The sequence below is a fragment of the Ursus maritimus genome, unplaced genomic scaffold (genome assembly GCF_017311325.1).
Source record: "Ursus maritimus isolate PB19 unplaced genomic scaffold, ASM1731132v1 scaffold_18, whole genome shotgun sequence".
In the NCBI taxonomy this organism is placed as follows: domain Eukaryota; kingdom Metazoa; phylum Chordata; class Mammalia; order Carnivora; family Ursidae; genus Ursus; species Ursus maritimus.
In genome coordinates, this window is record NW_024424230.1 from 36410350 (window position 1) to 36429726 (window position 19377).

The 19377-nt window shown below is 40.2% G+C and overlaps 1 protein-coding gene across 3 annotated transcripts in view; it reads right to left on the minus strand.

Annotated features, from left to right (window-relative positions):
* Positions 1-19377, minus strand: part of MAPRE2 (microtubule associated protein RP/EB family member 2) — a 149260-nt gene that overhangs the window by 50460 nt on the left and 79423 nt on the right. For all 3 annotated transcript variants that reach the window (XM_040632607.1, XM_008691121.2, XM_008691115.2), the window contains one exon: positions 12386-12513. In XM_040632607.1, the coding sequence (XP_040488541.1) occupies positions 12386-12506 (121 nt within the window). In that variant the 5' untranslated portion in view covers positions 12507-12513. The remainder of the gene's footprint in view (positions 1-12385; positions 12514-19377) is intronic.

Here is a 19377-nt window from a genome sequence, read left to right on the forward strand (position 1 = left end):
AGAAGTAGAGCATGCCCTTTCCCACAGCTCCTGGAGAAGAGGGCTGGGGGACAGAGAAAGCCCAGAAGGCCAGGGGTGGTATCGAAAGAAGCCCCCAACACTTAAAGAGGAACCACCATTTAACATTCATGCAGGCGGTAAAACATGACAGAATATTCTTCTATAATGAATTGTTTTCTTTATATTTCATAGGTTAATCCCAGGAGACTTTGCTTTTCTAAGCACAATTCTAGTATTAGGAGAAATCTAAATTAGGAGAAATCTAGTATTAGGAGAAATCTAGTATGAGGAATGTATGAGTATTTACTTCAGGGATTCAATTATATGACCATAAAGGAAATTAAAAAAAAAAAAAAAGGAATAAAAGGAATTTAAAAAAAGCAGGAAAGGAGCTTTTTTAAACATTGGATTTAAGCACAATTACATATAATTTTAGAATTGACATACACATTTTCATTAAAATTTGGCTCCTTATTCAGTTTCCTAAAGTTCTTCTATGAACTATCATACAACATAATCTAAAAGAAATCAAGGCGGAGAATGATCCTCTTATGGAGAAGACAGACTGCAGGAAATCCTGTTGGCGCGAGCTTCTCATTTACATGCTTCTTATTGTCAAATAATTTGGTCATAAAAGCTTATGAGTGTTAATACTTGGGCAAGATCAAACCTTTGGAAGGGAGGGAATAAATACAGAGAGGTAATTTGCAATCTGTCTGAATTACGTAATGGTTACAGAGTGGAAAAAACCCAACCTGCAGAGCCACGGTGTAGAGTTGCCAAGCAATTCAAATTTTTTTTTCCAGGTATGCAATTCTAACATGCCCCAAGCATTTGACAGCGACTTCTGACACTCCGTTTTTACAGTGTCTACATGGCTGATAAACTGCACATTTAAGAACATAATTCAGAAAAAAATACGTTAGAAAAAGTACTTTCCTTTGAAGAACAGGAAAACTTGAAGCTAATGGCTTGATTTTTTTTTTTTTTAGTAACTTTTTTTTTTTTAAGTCGGAGCCTAATACGGGGCTTAAACTCATGAAACTGAGATCAAGACCTGAGCTGAGATCAAGAGTCAGAGGTTAACTGTCCGAGCCACCCAGGCACCCCACTGCCCTGATCATCTTAATTGTGTGAAAACTAGACGGCCCGCTAATGTTTCAGATATTCCCATGCACACCGTGCCTGTTAGTGGTAGAGGCCATCTGAACAAGCAGATCGGCTGGATGTCTACTTTTGTCCAAGGACCATGTTCCAGCTTTGCTTTGTACTGAGGGAAGCCGGAAGAAAAGGAACCTGAATGATCTGGATCCCCGTACCGAGGAGAACTTTAGTAATAAAGGAATGAACAGGTGTCCACTGGTTATGATCGGTATTGTTTTTATGTAACTGTATCCCCAGATCCGAGTCCGTCACCAGACACGCTGAAGGCACTCAGTAAGTATCTGCTGACTTCAGGGACACAAAGCTGTAGGTTACAACACCAAAAGGACATCTAAACACAACCTTTACTCAAGATCTTCATCCTCCTCTTCTTGGCCTGAATCTTAACCACATGAAAAAACCTAGTTTGAACAACATTTCTATTAAATTATGCTTCATAAATATTTATTCACCATCCACTAAATGTGCATGGCTATTCGGCCAAAGACCCAAATAAGGCCAAGACGAGAACCTTTTCTAGACTAATCTTTTTTGACTACTACAGCATTTATTACTTGAAACATTACTGTCCCTCTTCTGCTGCCTTGAATCTTACTACACGTCCCAGTCTCATGCACACATGTACATGCATAAAACACTGCATCTTCTCTCTGCCTTCACCAAACATTTTCTGCCTAAAATGTCCTTTTGACACTTTTTATACTTGAACAGAAAATTCTCATTCTTTAAAGGTGAGTCTAAATAGTACTTCCTCTCTGGAGTTTTTCTATTCTTTGTACAGAATTAACTGTTTCACTATAATGGGTATGGAAGCCACTATAAAGCGGGTTGACTTGTATTTATTTTAGCTCTTTCTCCCCTAATTGACTGGTAACTCACTAAGACTGGAGGTGGTACCCAGTCCACCTTTCTACTGTGTTAGCACAGTGCCAACCACAACTATAAAACTGACAGCTCCAGAATTCCTGTCTTGCTGGAGCTGGGAAACAGATTGGGAATAAGGGACAGAACGGGATGGGAAATGGGTGAACACTCTCTAATACTGCATTAGCATGTCCCTTCATAGAAGGCCCAGGAAAGCCACTTTTCATACCGAGGGGGTTGGATAAGTACTGACAGAGGTCTTAGCGTCACTACTGCCACTGGGTTTACCGAACTAAAGAAATACTGGGAAAACGGTGATACCTTGATGCATAAATCCTCTGGGGGGACCAGACTTGTAAGAAGATTATTCTAGATGTTCTTTTTCCTCAAGGGCACAGAAAGAAGGAAATGAGGATATGAAGTCCTCTCAGACGCAGGCTTGTTAAAGCAAGCCTGGATTCAACGTGAAGAAAGGGCTATATTCTTGAGTTTTAAATGGTGAACCGGGCACCCATGTGCTTAAGTCTATCTCTAAAGGAGGCATTATTCTGGCTGTGGCTTCACTGGCCAGGAATCATTCTGAGAGGGCTGAACAGCTCTTCCAAGGAGGGAACGCTGTTCAGAGCCACCTTGTCTTGCTTGGAGGGAAAAGAATTCAGAGCAGGAGAAGGAACAAAAGAGAAGAGGAAAGGCTCTTTCTCTCCGCCATCCTCAGTAAGTAGATCAGGGAAAAATCATTCTAAGACTGGGACCAAGCGCCTGTGCGTTTCTACTAGTGTCTCACTACCTCTCACCTCTGGTGAGAAAGGTCTTGATGAGACCACCAGGTCACACCCTTATCATCAAAATGACCAGATACATCTCATTTCTTCAAGTACTAAAGGATGAGGATACAGACTTCTAATTCCTCCACCTCTAACATCCTAGAGATGTTCAATGGGCTCCTGAATAACGGATATGGAAAAAAAAAAATCAAACACACAGGTGTGCACACAGTGAGTCGTCTACCATACCCACAGCTGCCATACATTCAGCAAGGAGGGCATAAGGTTGTGATCCAAGGAATCCTCAGTTTTAATGTGAGCTGTGAACATTTAGCTTCCCTAAGCTTTTATCCTCTTATATAAAATACAAATTAAAAATTCCTATTCTTCCATACAGGGCTGTGATAAGAATTAAAGTAAATACACATAAAAGCACAACGAAAATGGTAAAGAGCAATATATAAAAGCTGAGGCCTTATGACATCATTTTTGTGCCCCTCAAGTATACAACTATGTATTATGTGCCTGGTTAAAATAATCAGAGCTGTAAGAATGAATAGGATTGAACTGGATTGTTTCAGATATGAAATATGAATCTCCAAAATGCATGTTTTAGATTCAAAGGGCAAAGGACCAAAGAACAAAAGGAGGTCCTTGGTCTCCCACTAGCAAAGAAAGGCTATGAACACATTCCTGAGACCCTCTAGTTTATCTACTGAAAAACATCCGAGGGCTTCTCCAGGCCTGAAGGCTTTCCCCAGATAAACATATGAGGTGCTTAAGTAATCACAAGTTCATTTATGAAAGGAAATGGCTATTTTCTCCCAATTTTCTACTCTTCCTGTTAAAGTCTTTAGATGATTTAAACTGAAAAGGGAAAGAAAAAGCAATACGAATACAAAGTAATGTTTTATGAGGAACAAATCCATCATGTAAAGTAAATGACATCTTTAGAAAAATCAAAACAACTCAATATATTGGAACACACTTTTTCTTTTCCCTTAAGAGACTTGTTTTTATAGATCTTGGTGAATAATTTCATAATATATATGCTTTAAAAGTAAGCATCTTATAAAGCAGACAAAATCAGAGAAGGGGCTCTAAAAGTTTCTGAAATTAGAATTATAAATTACAAGTGAGTCTTAAAATCCACCATGTCCTTGGGCTCCAGCCTGATGTTTCCCAAACTCTTCCTCAAAATTCCTGGGACCATGCAATCAGGACGCCAGGCAGTACAGCTGGTGGAGCCAGTGCTGCGGCTTCTCAAGTGCGTTCCTAGTCCGGGCCCTACCCTCCACCGGTACGAGCCTCATCACCTGACCCACCCACAGTGCAACGATGCTCATTTCTGGACCCATAACCATGGACCCACTCATGGTTTTGAGCCAGTAAAACCCAGCAGAGTCTTGCTATAGATTAGAAGAAAAAAGAACCCAAATCCAAAAAATTGTGTGATAATGGGTTTCTGAATTAGTGATATACTTAGAATCCTGAAGATAGCATTCATCTATAACATTTGTGAATTTTCCCAGATAGGGTAAAATAGCTGAAGTCTAGAATTTAAGGGATTGCTTTATACAAATTCATACAATTTTTAAGAGTTTTTGTGATTTTATCGAGAATTCTCAAAGGTATTCATTTGCATTTCTAATAATATGTCATTAATTACCTTTGTTTCTGTTAAGGTACTATATTTAGTTCATTGTGATGACACGTTCCTTGATTTTTTGTTAAGTATAAATACTGCCAGTCTTCAATAAAACAATCACATTCTAGGTGATATATTTTCCTAGCCTATTTCCCCTATTTTATGGTGTTCATCATACCTATGAGGGACTCCAGTAGAAATGAGTAAGAACAGAAAGGACACATCTGTAGATCTGCGCCTGTGAAAAATACTAATGAAGTCACGTGACACTTACCTAGTTAGGGACCAGAACAGTTATTGCTGAGGACTGGCTTTATGGCATTTAAAATATTTGTTGTTGGGTGCCTGGCTGGCTCAGTTGGAAGGGCATGTAACTCTTGATCTCGGGGTCATAAGTTTGAGCCCCATGTTGGGCACAGAGATTACTTAAATACATAAAACTTAAAAAAATCTTTGTTGCATTTCTCACAAAGAAACAAACAATTCTACGGTTTCCTGAGACTACCCCATGTATGCATAGTTGGTTCAAATAGAGTAAAATCACTCTTCACATACTCATATGATGAGATCATGAGGAAAAGCTGTATTTCTCTTATAGAAGACAACATGCCTCCGTGTTTCAGGGCTGTACCTAATAAAACACATATTATCTTACATACTGTTCACCCGATCTGACTCAAGAGCGAGGATTTCTGAGGTCTTTCCCAAACTATGGCCATTCATCCAGGCAGCACCTACCCAACTCCCAACTCCCAAAGAACCAGAAGGAAGGTCCTTCTCTACTGACTCCCCATGACCCCACCCCCTCCCTCCTTTGCATACCCAAAGCTCTTCCAAAGCAGCACTTAACCACAGCGTGGTCTCTAGTCTTTTGCAAGGACACAACCATGCTGTATTGAGCTCCTAGAGGACAATGAATGTGTCCTTTTTTTTAAATTTAATTTTACTTAAATTCAATTAATATATAGTGTATTATTAGTTTCAGAGGTAGAGTTCAGTGATTCATCAGTTGTATATAACACCCAGTGCTCATTACATCATGTGTCCTCCTTAATGTCCATCATCCAGTTACCCACTCCCCCACCCCCACCCCTCCAGGAACCCTCAGTTTGTTTCCTGTGATCAAGAGTCTCTTATGGTTTGTCTCCCTCTCTGATTTTGTCTTATTTTATTTTTCCCTTCCTTCCCCTATGATCCTGTTTTGTTTTTTAAATTCCACATACAAGTGAAATCATATAGTAATTGTCTTTCTCTGATTGACTTATGTTTTATTTATCTGGGTTCCTGGAGCCCGGCCCAAGGAAAGGCTCAAAACATCTGTGCCAAATAAAACTAAATTGATTATCAGAACTGAATACAGTAATGAGCCAGAGGAAGATGTGGCTGATTGCTTTCAAAGATGTACTGTCCATATACATAAAAAACAAAATTTACAGAGGCAGTTTGATCAATGAAGTGAATACATAACACTTTTTTTCCCACTAGGGTATTTAGCATTACAAAATGCAATAAACAAAAAACCCAACAGAAACAAAAGCACCAACTTATGTTTACTTTCAGTATTGCACAACAAAGGAAACAGTCAACAAAACTAAAAGGCAACCTAAGGAATGGGAGAAGATATTTGCAAATGTCTTATCAGATAAAGGGCTAGTATCCAAAATCTATAAAAAACTTGTCAAACTCAATATCCAAAAAACAAGGAATCCAGTCAAGAAATGGGCAGAAGACATGAACAGACATTTCTCCAAAGAAGACATACAAATGGCCAACAGATACATGAAAAAATGCTCAACATCACTCGGCATCAAGGAAATACAAATCAAAACCACAATGAGATACCACCTCACACTAGTCTGAATGGCTAAAATTAACAAGTCAGGAAATGACAGATGTTGACGAGGATGCAGAGAAAGGCGAACCCTCTTATAGGGTTGGTGGGAATGCAAGCTGGTGCAGCCACTCTAGAAAACAGTGTGGAGTTTCCTCAAAAAGTTGAAAATAGAGCTACCCTACAACCCAGCAATTGCACTACTGGGTATTTATCCACAGGATACAAACACAGTGATTCAAAGGGGCACATGCACCCCACTGTTTATAGCAGCAATGTCCACAATGGTCAAACTATGGAAAGAGCCCAGATGTCCATCAACAGATGAATGGATAAAGAAGATGTGGTATATGTATACAATGGAATATTACTCAGCCATCAAAAAGAATGAATCTTTCCATTTGCAAAGACACGGAACTAGAGGGTATTATGCTAAGTGAAATAAGTCAGTCAGAGAAAGACAAACACAATATGCTTTCACTCATATGTGGAATTTAAGAAACAAAACATAGGAGAAGGAAACAGATGTACACAGGGGAAGAAAAGGAAAAATAAAATAAGATGAAAATAGAGAGGGTGGCAAACCATAAGAGATGCTCAACTCTAGGAAACAAACAGGGTTGCTGGAGGGGAGGTGGGTGGGGGGATGGGGTAACTGGGTGATGGGCATTAAGGAAAGCACTTGATGTAATGAGTGCTGGGTGTTATATGCAACTGATGAATCACTAAATTCTACACCTGAAAGTAATAATACAGTGTATGTCAATTACACTGAATTTAAATAAACAATTTAAAAAAAGATATGTAAATACACAAATTTAGAAGGAAAAAAACCTACTGTATTCCATATTCTGCTCAAAAAAGAAACTCCCTTTCATCCTGTGCCTCAGTTGGGATACAGGAGTACACTGCCCACTGCAGTGATTAAATCTGACGCTGGGCCACTCCCTCCGTTACCCAACTTCCTTTCTGCCCCCTTGTTCTTTAATTAGCCGGTTTACAAAGACCAAGTAAATGGCTTTTAAAATAAAACTGGAAGAAAAAAATGTCACCAAAGAAAACCCCCAAACAAATAAAAAAAAAAAAACCCTACCTCTCTACATAATACGTCACAACATGAATAACATTCCATTATAATACAATTACGTCCATAACCAGAGCAACACAATCCAAGAGGACTTAACTTTCTTATAGCAAATAACAGTCTGATTTTATAAAGCTAAGTAAGCTCTTGAGCTGACAGACACAGATGAAACATCCTTACTTGGTTTCAGTTCAAGAGAGTCAACAAGAGAAGGTCTACTAAATTTAGACTCTGAGCTGATTTCATCATGAACCTGTCCTCCTGAAAGAGGTCTCTGCAGACAGAAGAACAAGGCACAGGGGACAGCACACTAGGATGGGATTAACCTATTTAAGAGGCACAGACTGCAGCCAGAAACGGTCACAAAGAATACTCTGCCAGGCTTGCAGCACCTGCCCAGGCCCGGGGGATGGCCGACAGCCCCACCTTTGTGAACCCGAGTGTTTCTGTGAAGCCTAGCTCCTTCCAGAGAGCCATCAAGGACCCAGAATTGTAAATGGGACTACAGTGACTGCAACATGACCAGCTGAATCTAGAAGCTTTCCCGGAAGAAAAAAAATACCAGAAACTTGATCCAAGACAGAGCTTGAAACAATTTGGAGAAGCACAAATTGAAACTGAATCAAATACTGATCACGTTTCTTTCTCTTTAAGCTAGTGAAGAAAATACCTAAATTTTCCATCTGAAAAAAAAGTTTAATTCCAGTTAAATTTTACTAAAATACTAAAATGCTCTGGAAGATAACGGAGCTGTTAGCCAGCATAGCGACAGTCCAGGCAATGCCCACCTGACACGTGGTTTGTATCTCTGAAGGTGTAAAAAGTCAGCAGTTGGCTTGTCATGTGGAGTGGCTGGGAAGGAGGAAGGGAAGGTTGCACGGAGAGGACGGGCCAGTCCATGCTAGGCTTTGGAGGAATGAGAGAGCCACCGGTCGCGAGGTCACTGGCCAAGACCCGGCAGTGACTCAGCAGCAGACCCAATGGCTTTGCTGCTTAGATCACAGTGGGCAGGAGAGGATGGGGACACAGAAAAATGGATGCCAGAAGTTTCAAAGGAGATTTGGTGTATTAGAACAGGGGAAAGGGGGGGTGCAGAGGAAAAGGAAAGGGACATTTCTTCCACTCCCATCAAATTCCTCTTCCCATTTCTTTCCGCTCCTCTCCATAGAGCCTGCTACCTTTTCTGTCATCTCCAGCATGGTATCTCAAGTTGTTAAAGCTGTTTGTGGGTTTTTTTTTTTCCCTGGATTTTTAGCGCCATGCTGTCCATCCTTCCTCTTGAGTACCTCTTAGAACAGTCACTGGTTTGAGCTGGTACTGAAGCAAAAACAAAGCATCTCACCCCACGAAAAGCCTTGGGAATTTTATGAAGCAACTGAACTACAACCTAGTATTTTGAAGCTGAATCAATCTGGTGTTTCGTGGGGTTCAGTCCCCCAATTCAACCGCGGGAAATCCACAAATACTGTTCATTTTTACCACAGATAGGTGAGCAGCACGGTGTCCTGTGATTACAGGTGTATGTGCACAACCACTGTCATACTGTTTTCCATTTATACAGCCCCATCTTTCACCTGAAACACAGAGGTGCTTTTTTCACAAGAAATGAATGCACACTGAATACGCATCTGATTCTATGACCCAGATTTACTGTTCAAAGGAAATTTTCATAAGGTTACATCCTTGGGATAAAATAACAGGAGATAAGAGTGAGTCATTTTCATTGTTTTGCAACTCACTGCAAACTACCTCCCCGTGTTAGGCCTTCTGACACCACCTCTCTTCTAAGATGCTTATATACAAATGAATGTCATGTAAAGGCAGAGGACTCTGAAGAAAAAGGAACACCAATGTGAAGCAGTAGCTTACTTCTCTATGAGCTGTAAAGAAAAGCCGACATCAAGTTTAGTATTAGCTGAAGGGAGATCTCTTAGCTGGAAATAAAAAAAGAAAATAATGCAAACGGGGGGGGGGGGATTGCCAAAGGGGAACTGCCAGAATTAGAGCATAAGTGTTTAGCAAAAAGAAATAATTCTATTGAATAAGGAAAAAATCAGTTTAAATATTTGAAGTTATTGTGTGCATTTTCCCACAGCATACTAAAATACAATCACACACAGTAAACTGAAGTCATTAGAAGTTGAAGAAAAAAAATATTATCCAAGAATTTGACTACTTTTAAGTATGAGGAGGAGAAATCACTTAGTGATTTGTTCTTATTCTAGTAGCAGTGTCCCAGCTGCCTTCAATGTCCTCTAGAACAATGAAGGGCATAAATAAATAAACTCATGAATAAATAAATAGAAAGATAGCATCTTCCTGCTAAATGCCATTGCTGAAGAGAAGAGTCACAGACTAAATTATGAATGAGGAAACTGCCTGATAGGTTTTGGTATTTTAACTTCATTTTAGTGGTTTGGGCCTTCTCTAAAATGCACTGCAAGCTCTTGGCTACGACACAAAAGTACCTGGGGTGCTTGTTAAAATACAGATCTTAGGTTTCACATCCAGAGAGACTGATTGAGAAGGTCAAGGATCCTAAGAATCTGCATTTTTAAGGAGCCCCATAGGAGATTATAAATGCACACGGTCTCCAGTTTGAGGAAACTACTGCCTAAAATTACAGACCTATCTTTGTACTACGTGGATTAACATGATTTAGGCAAAAACCCCACGTTAACTGCTATACTACAGTTTTTTGAGCAACAACCTGTTTCAGAGCAGAAAGGAACCTTTAAATCTACTTTATTCTTCTGAATCATCAACCTTGTAACCTTAGGTAGTCAGTGAGTTATCTCAATGAAAATTATCTGTTTAGTAGCGGCCAAAATGGTTTCTAGGAGGTTTCATCAAGCTGCAAGTGGTTGTAAAATGCATACCAATGCTTTAAGAGACCTGTACAAGAATCCTTCACAAAGGCTGCTTAAAATATTGTTGGCTTTGCCTTATTAGAAATGTAAAAGATCAGCAAAGAAATTACATTTATTACTCAAACATTTATTACATTTATTACTACTCTATCTAAAAGTTCTAATTGCCTTCTCGTTGCATTTGCTAGCAAACACTCTCCATGCTTATTACAGAGAAAGCTGTTCACAAGCTCATCGGCCACTGAACTCCTCCTTCCCACCTCTTTTCCTGATAGCCACGCTCCTTCCCCTTATCCACTTGTGCATACACCCACTTTGAGAGTAAGATACACATTTCTGCCTTTGCCCCTAGCAGTTGCAAACGGATTTTCCCTCACCCTGCAACAAGCATTTCTGAGGGAACGGTATGTGTCAGGCGCTGTGGAGAAATGGAACTACCAACAGTGACGATACTGAAGGGGCATGCGCTATTAACAAAGGAACTGCTAACCACAGAAAACTCTGGGTTTTTGCCCCCAGCAAATTAAAAGTAAAATCCTGGAGTGCTCCAGAATGCACAGCAAGAACAGTACCATGAAACGTGACTGCGCAGAGATCCGTGGTGGAGACGCAAGAGGGTCTGTTTCTCACAGTGACTGTTGGAGTCCTTTCAACAGGCCAACGATACAGGCCTCGCACATCATCACGGTCTATGCCAGTTTTTCTTTAGCTTGTACTCAAGGCCGAAGAACTGGTTGGTGAGCATCCATTACTGATCTCACCAATTACAAGACTTATGTGTGAGGCCTGGGGGCAGGGAGGGTGAGTGAGGTAATGCCTCGGTCCTAGCCAACTTCACTGTGTTCCTTGGGAGACAAAGGATCATGGGAGAAGAGGTGTCAATAGTAGTGAGGGTCTGTCCTCTAGAGTCTATTCTCAAATCTTGACCTAGACAAAGGAGAATACAGTCACTGGTGGGCAGTGGACTCGGGCTTATCTGAGGGGGGACTCCTAGGGGCTTTCCAAGTTCTCACTACACTTCATGAAATCTCTTTACACAGGACCCCCTGGGAAAGACAGGAGAAGGTCTTCCCACTGTAGCAGCTGAAACTAACTCCCTTGTATCTGTTATGTCTTGCGGAATTTCATGCAAACACACTTCAGGAATATTTCCTAATACCATTTTCCTGTCACAGCCAGAGAGGAAATCTCTTACTTATAAGTTCACATGAAGAAGATACTTCCTATACCCAAAGGAAGACTGTTTCTCTGATGAATACTCAGAATGAATTACTTTACCAGTGGCACGTTTTTATAAGATGCTCCTACTTAATCACTGAAGTCAAATCTTCATTTTTTTTTAAATTCAACATGTATTTTCTGTAGACTACTTTATACCAGGCAGGGTGCCACCTTAGGCATCTAAGAATAAAACCCAGTCCTGTCCTCAAGGACTTCTGGTGCCTTCAGGGGAGCCACAGTTGGACCTTCTAACACAGCGTGCTCAAGTCTTCCTCTGGAAGAGTGGGCAGAGTGTTTGGGAGACCTGGGGAACTCTTCAGAGGGGTGACGACAGTCGGAGTTTTAAGTCTGAATGAGATTTTAACACAAATGAAAAGAAGAAAGACCTTTTCAGCAAAGGGATCATGAAAAAAAGTTATGGGATGCAAAAGGCAGTCCGTAGGGACCACAGAGTATTTTGTGGGACTGAGGCACGGCGGGGGGGGGGGGGGGGGGGGGGACGTAGAAATTGAGGAGCTAAGGATGCAGCAAAAATAGAAAAAACTTTATCAGGCATGAAAAAGAACGAATTTTATCCTGTAGGAAGGACAAGGTGGAGCCTGGGAGGTTTTTTTAAGAAGGGGTTGCAAGACCAGTCTGTGTTTTAGGAACAGAAGTGTCGTGGCTGAGAGGATGGCTGAGAAGAGCCTGGAAGACCAGTAAGAAGGCATTATAGAGACCGTTCATAATATGTGTTGAGACTGTTCTGTGCTCTTAAACGCCCATGATCACATCCCTCCACATGTTCTTTAGTTATATTTGAGTTTTCCCCCCTTTAATTACATACCAATACTGATAAATATTTTTTCCTACCCAAGATGCATCATCTGTGGTTCATAAAATAACATTCCACATGATAGGCAGTAAACATTTAGGTAAATACATACTTAAATCTCTTACCTGAACAAAGCTGTTCCACTTTTGTGTAGTTTAAAGATACTATGTCATTAACCCATGCGATGATGTCATGTCTGCTCATAGTCTCCTGGGTTATCGAGGTAGAATACACATTGACCGCCATTCCCCAACTAGAAGAAAACAAATAAGGAAAAAATTAACTCCGAAGCACAAACAATACCTATCCAAGGTCAGGATCCCTGGCAGAACTCTAAGGGATGGAAAAGGTCTGCTTTGGCTGAGCCTTCCCTCTTCTTGCTCTCCGACATATTTGCTGAGATAGGATGCAACTTCACGTTATTATTCATGCCATATCACTTCACGTCTCCCTCTGCTGGACTCCAAGGTTTTTAGATTCTGAAATACCTATTTTCTCATGTACTTTGGTCTCACTTTCATCTTTAAATCTATGTGTAGTATTAAAAAGTTATCAGGTCTGTAACAGTGTGCACTGGAGTCACCTTTCATCCTTCTACGTACTTCATTACACTCCATTACTTGCCAACGGCGCCCCCTCCCACACCCCTGGAGATGTAAATGGAGTTCTGTTGTATCCAGTTGCTCAGGCTAAAAACACGTTACCCATTCTTGCCTCTGTTTCCCTCACCACCACATCCGATCCATCAGCAAAGTCTACTGGCTGTGCCTTCAAAGTATTTTCCAACTTTGGTCAACGCTCATCTGATGCTTTGCAGTAGTCATTTCCTGGGTCTCCCAACATGCACCCTTGCTCCCCACCAAGTATTCTCAACACGGCAGCCAGAGTGATCCTCCTGACAAAAATCAGATGTTCTCTCTCCTTAGTTTAAAACCCTCCCATGGCTGCTCATCTCACATTAGAATCCAGAGTTCTTACCAAGCTTTAGCCGGCCTGATATATTCTTACACCTTTCCTTACTACCCTCTCCCTCACTCCACTCCATCAGCACAGCCTCCTGCTTGTTTCTTAAACTCCTCAAGCTCACTTCCTCTTCAAGGCCTTTGTACTGCTGTGGCTTCAGCTAGGACCACTCCCCAGTTTTGAGGAGCACGCCCTCATCTCCTTCATTAAGGAGGCCTCATCTTTATCTCCTATTCTTTTCTCTTCATAGACGTAAGACAGAAGTTCCACGGGGGCAGGGATCTTGTCCATTTTATTCTTTGTATATCCCTGGTGTCTAGTTCAGGTCCAGACACAGAGTAGGCTTTCAATACAAATGCTGAAAGCAGAAATGTGCTCCCCTACACAAAGCTTTGGACAAAGCTTTTATAAAAATATATAAAAACATGTGAAAAATTCAAAAGACATGTACTGCCTAATTACATGAGTCTTCCCTTTAATTTACTCCTCTGTTTCATGACACCTATTTCCCCAACTTTTCATGGGAGTGATATGTACAGAAGTTTTGTTTAAAATATTTTGTTATCTATAGCTCTGTGTAATTGGTTTCCTTTTTTTAAACCAATAAACTATTTTTTAGAGCTGTTCACAGCAAAATTGAATGGAAGCAGAGTTTTCCCATATAACCCCCTCCCCCCACACACAACCTCCGCCACTATCCACATCCCATACCAGCTGGTACATTTGTTACAATCAATGAACCTACACTGATGCACTATTGTCACCCAAAGTCCGTAGTTCACAGTAGGGTTTGCTCTTGGTGTCATACATGCTACGAGTTGTCACAAATACACGATGGCATGTATCCACCATCGTAGTGTCCTACCCAGTAGTTTCATTGCTCTAAAAATCCTCTCTGTTCTGCTGATTCATACCTTCCTCCCACCAATCCCTGGCAGCCACGGATCTTCTTACTGTTCCAGTTCTGCCTTTCCCAGAATGCCATACAGCTGGAATCATACAGTACGTAGCCCTTTCAGGCCGGCTTCTTTCACTGAGCAATGTGCAGTTAAGGTTCTTCCATGTCGTTGCACGGCTTGATAGCTCATTTCTTTTTAGCGCTCACTATTCCTCTGTCTGAATGTACCACTGAGCTAATGAAGGACATCCTGGTTGCATCCAGGTTTTGGCAATTATGAATAAAACTGCTACAAATATCCATGTGCAGGTTTGTGTGTGGACATAAGTTTTTGATTCATTTGGGTAAATACCAAAGAGCACTACTGATGGACTGTATGATAAGGGTATGTTTAATTTTATAAGAAGTTACTAAACCATCCTAAGTGTCTATCCAAAGTGGCTGTACCCATTTTGCATTCCCACCAGCAATGAATGAGCGTTTCTGTTGTTCCACATCCTCACCAGCATTTGGTTTTGACAGTGTTTGGATTTTGGCCATTCTAATATGTATACACTGGTAAAAAATTTTTTAACTTTTAAACCTGGTTGAAACTTTGCAATTTTACTAATTCTGTGCAACATATAATTCTTAAATCTTTAAAAAATTATATATTTATAAATACATAAGAAAGAGAGAATGTGCATGGGGTGGGTAGGGGCAGAGGGAGAGAGAGAGTTCAAGCAGACTCCCTACTGAGCACGGAGCCAGACGTGGAGCTCAATCTCACGAAGCTGAGATCAAGACTCAGATATTCAACCAACTGAGCCACTCAAAGGTCCCTACTTACATAATTTTATGTAAGATATATCAACTTTTATTTTGAAATCTTTTTTTTTTTTTTTAAAGATTTCATTTATTTGACAGAGAGAGAGAGCGAGAGAGCGTGCACAAGCAGGGGGACCAGCAGGCAGAGGAAGAGGGAGAAGCAGGCTCCCTGCGGAGCAGAGAGCTCACCGTGGGGCTGATCCCAGGACTCTGAGATCAAGACCTGAGCCGAAGGCAGACGCTTAACCAACTGAGCCACCCAGGCACCCCCCCCCTCAATTTTATATATATATATAACTTATTTTGAAAGTTTTTTGATACATCAAAAAACCATCTGTGTTTACTTCTTGGCTTCAACAGTTACCCATATTGGTCAATCCTGTTCCATTTACACTAGTCAATACTGTGCCCCAAATCCTACCCTCCATTCCCCAAGCCAGTTTGTTTTGAGGTAAGTGCCAAGCATCCTATCGTTTTGCTGTATTTCAGTATGTGTCTCTCTGAAAGATAAGGACATTTAAAAAAACTCAAATAGCATGATCACATCTGAAAATAGAAGTAATTTCTTAATATCAAATATACATTATAACGTCTTATAATTTTTTTCAGTTTGGACAAATAAGGTTCAGACATGGTGAATCTTTGGTATGTACTTTAAATTTCTTTTTTCTGTAGATTAATCTTACCTTTCTAATACCCCCCCCCTTTTTAATTGTTGAAGGAACTGGGTTGTTTCTTATATAGTTTCTACAATCTGGATTTTGCTCACTGCATCCCATTGGTGCGGTTTGACATATTCCTCTATCCCCTGGGTTCCTATAAATGGGTCATTTGATCTACAGGTCAGATAGGATTCAAGTTCTAATTGGGGGTTCGGAGGCAGGACTACTGTGCAGTGTGTGAACTTCCATCAGGAGACACATAACGTCTGACTCCACTTGGGCTACTGTTAGCTATTAACGATATCTCTTTAGATCCACCAATTCTTCAGAGACTTCAGAGTCATATTCTATTATTCAATTTTGATTTATCACCTACACTAGTTCTACAAGGAGAAATTTCCCCTCTGAGGTGCTGGTCACATAACAAAGACAGGACAGATGCCTGATTTGCTTTATTTGCCATTTTTCAAAATAATGAGGTAGTTCTCTACTATTATCCAAACATAACTAAAAAGGTTTTTACTTTTTGAAGTAGAATTATGAACTCATAGCAAGTATGTAGGTTTCAATCCACCATAGTTTATATCTTCATTGGTGTGAGCTTGCAAGAACTTATTCAAGCTGGTTTTTGAGTTCTTCTGACAAGGTCCCAGTAGTGTTTGATCATTTCCTTGCTTTCTGGTATGACAAAATGTTCCAGGCCCAACTTGGACATTTCCTGCCTTAGACGTAAAAACCGTTATTTCTCCAAGGGTTATTTCTTTAGTCACAAATGGTATTGAGAAAGAAATATTTTTAAGCATGGCTATCTAAGGACAGAAAAATCTCGTTTTACACAAAAATCTATGTGTTTGTAAAAGGGTTGTGTTTGGAGCGCTTATTATGTCTACAGCAATAAAAATCTGCTTTCCACCTACTGTGCTAAATTAAGACTTTTTAAAAAAGATTTTATTTATCTGAGAGAGAGACAGAGAGCACAAGGAGGGGAGGGGCAGAGGGGGAGGGAGAAGCGGACTTCCCACTCAGCAGGGAGCCCAATGCAACCGTCAATCCCAGGACCCTGAGATCATGACCGGAGCTGAAGTCAGATACTTAACTGACTGAGCCACCCAGGTGCCCTGGAGATTTTTTTTAATGAATAGAAAATAAATATCCATCTATCCCCAAAGGCACCCTCATCTCTAAATTCTCTTCCCCAAAGACCTAAGAAAAAAACTCATAGTATCGGCATTTCAGATAATGGGACCATAGTTACTGCTTTTTTACAACATAATTAAAGGTTTTTGAGTATCTGGTTAATAACATGCACTGTTTTCTTTAGTCTATCATTTATTAAACAAAACCATTTGCTTTTAATACTTAATCAACTTTGCATGACTTTGTAAATGATACAAAACCTTAGTAAAGATAATTCAAAATTTAGAACATTCTAAACTGCTTGAAGTCATTTTCGTTTGCTGGCCTAACTTTTGGCAGTTGATGTACTCTTCTGACGGTTTCTTCCTCGGGCAATACTGGCAAGCTTTGCTCTACCACGCACTCTACCATTGCAGGATGAGGCTGCAAGGCCCAGAGTTGTGCTTAGATGACATCCAACCAAATTGGGATGAAATTTTTTATCCAGATGATTTAAAAACAGCTAACCACAAAGCAGGAGAGATCCAATCACGTCTGTGATTTAGAAAGATAATCCCTATACAAGTGAGTAGAGATGTTCTGTGGTTTCCTAACAGAAAGAAGTGTGCAACCAAGGAACAGGTGGGAGAGTTACAAGTACTTTTAAGAAATCCATGAGAACAGGGAAGCAAGTCATTCCTTTGCTGGAGGTTCTGCTGGTGAATCACACTTTCCTCCAGGTCTTTATTGATAACATTCACCTAAGGTCAACAACCTTTCCATATCCAAATAGACCCTCAGCTCACAAAGGCAGGGAAAGCACTATGTGCCTTGAAGGAGCTCATTAGGAAGACCAAGGAAACAATGAAATACCACCTGATTTTTACTTTAGAAAAACTCCAGTTAATTAGTTACTAGACTCAACCACTCTAACCTCTACCACATCCCCTGTCTAACCAACACAGCTGCAGTCCCCAGAAACCCCAGCAATAAGAGCAACCTGCTTTAGGGGACCTGTGGGGAAACCAGAATGGAGGGCAGACCAAGAGGAGGGTGAGTGAATGAAGGTTAGGAATATTTTAAGTTTTCTTTTCTTTTTTTAAAAGTAAGTTCTACACCCAATATGAGTCTTGAACTCATGACCCCAAGATCATGTTCTTCTGATTGAGCCAGCCGGTACCCCTATTTTCTTATGTTCTGCAAAATAAAACACCACCACCACACTAAATAGATTTCTATACCTACTTCACACTTACAGCAAGGGAACCAGCATAATTTCTAATTATAATTCATGCTGATTAGAACATTCTTATCAATCTTCCTCTAAATTTCACCAAGATACTCGCAAGTCATTTCCCTTTGTGGTTGTCTTTTGCTTCCTTCTTTGTTTCCCATCCAAATGCACACTGCCTTCTGATTTTGGAGGGAGAGTGCTGGGCCCAGGCCCCTTCTCCGCAGAGGGCTGGTGCTCTTCCTAACCTCTAGGAAGTCAGGTGGGTGCCAAAGCACAAGAAGAATTCTATTCCTGCTCTGCCATCCATGCTTCTCTCTTCCCAAATCCTTCAGCTCCCACTTTTTCTACAGGTGCAACTTCAGTATATTCAAGCCTAAAGCATTCAGATGACTAAACAGTTCACAGAAGAAAATGGATCTTTTTCCAAATGTTAAACTCAGGGCTGGTGAAAGCATATTTAATAATCTTAGCTTTCTGCGGACACACTCTAAAATCCTAAAAGATTTCATTACAATTTCTTCACTGTCAATCTAGATTACAATATAAAAGTACCAGCCCCCGCTTATTTAGAAATGTTTGGATAACACAAGGAAAAATTTTTCTATTATTTTAAAGTGATTTCATACTCCCATTTTGATCCTTGAAAGAATCTTGTGAGGAAAGCAGAGGAGGAATTACAGCCTTTCCTGACAAATGTGGATTCCTCATACTTCTGAAAGTAGGAATAAAATAATTCATACAAGACATCTATGAAAGAAACCAAAAAAGACAAATGGAGAGATATTCTGTAATTATGGACTGGAAGAATATCATTAAGATACTATACCATACTACCCAAAACAATCTACAGATTCAATGTAATTCCAATGAAATTTTTACAGAACTAGAATATAAAAATTTGTATGGATCCACAGGAGACCCCAAATAGCCAAAGCAATCTTGACAAAGAAGAATAATGTCAGAGGTCTCACGTCCCCTGGTTTCAAACTATACTACAAAGCTATAGTAATCAAAACAGTATGGTACTGGCATAAAAACAGACACATAAATCAATGGAACAGAATAGAGAGCCCAGAAATAAACCTACACATGTATGTATGATCAATTAAGACAAAGGAGGCAAGAATATACAATGGGGAAAAGACAGTCTCTTCTATAAATGGTGGTGGGAAAATTGACAGCTACTTGCAAAAGAATGAAACTGAAACACTACCTTACCCATATACAAAAATTACCTTAAAATGGATTACAAACTTGAATTTGAGATGTGAAACCATAAAACTCCTAGAAGAAAACACAGGTGGTAAGCTCCTCAATCGTTGGTCTGAATGTTTTTTCAGATCGGACTCCAAAGGCAAGGGCCACAAAAGCAAAGATAACTAAGTATAACTATGTAAAATTAAAAAGCTTCTGCACAATAAAGCAAACCATCAACAA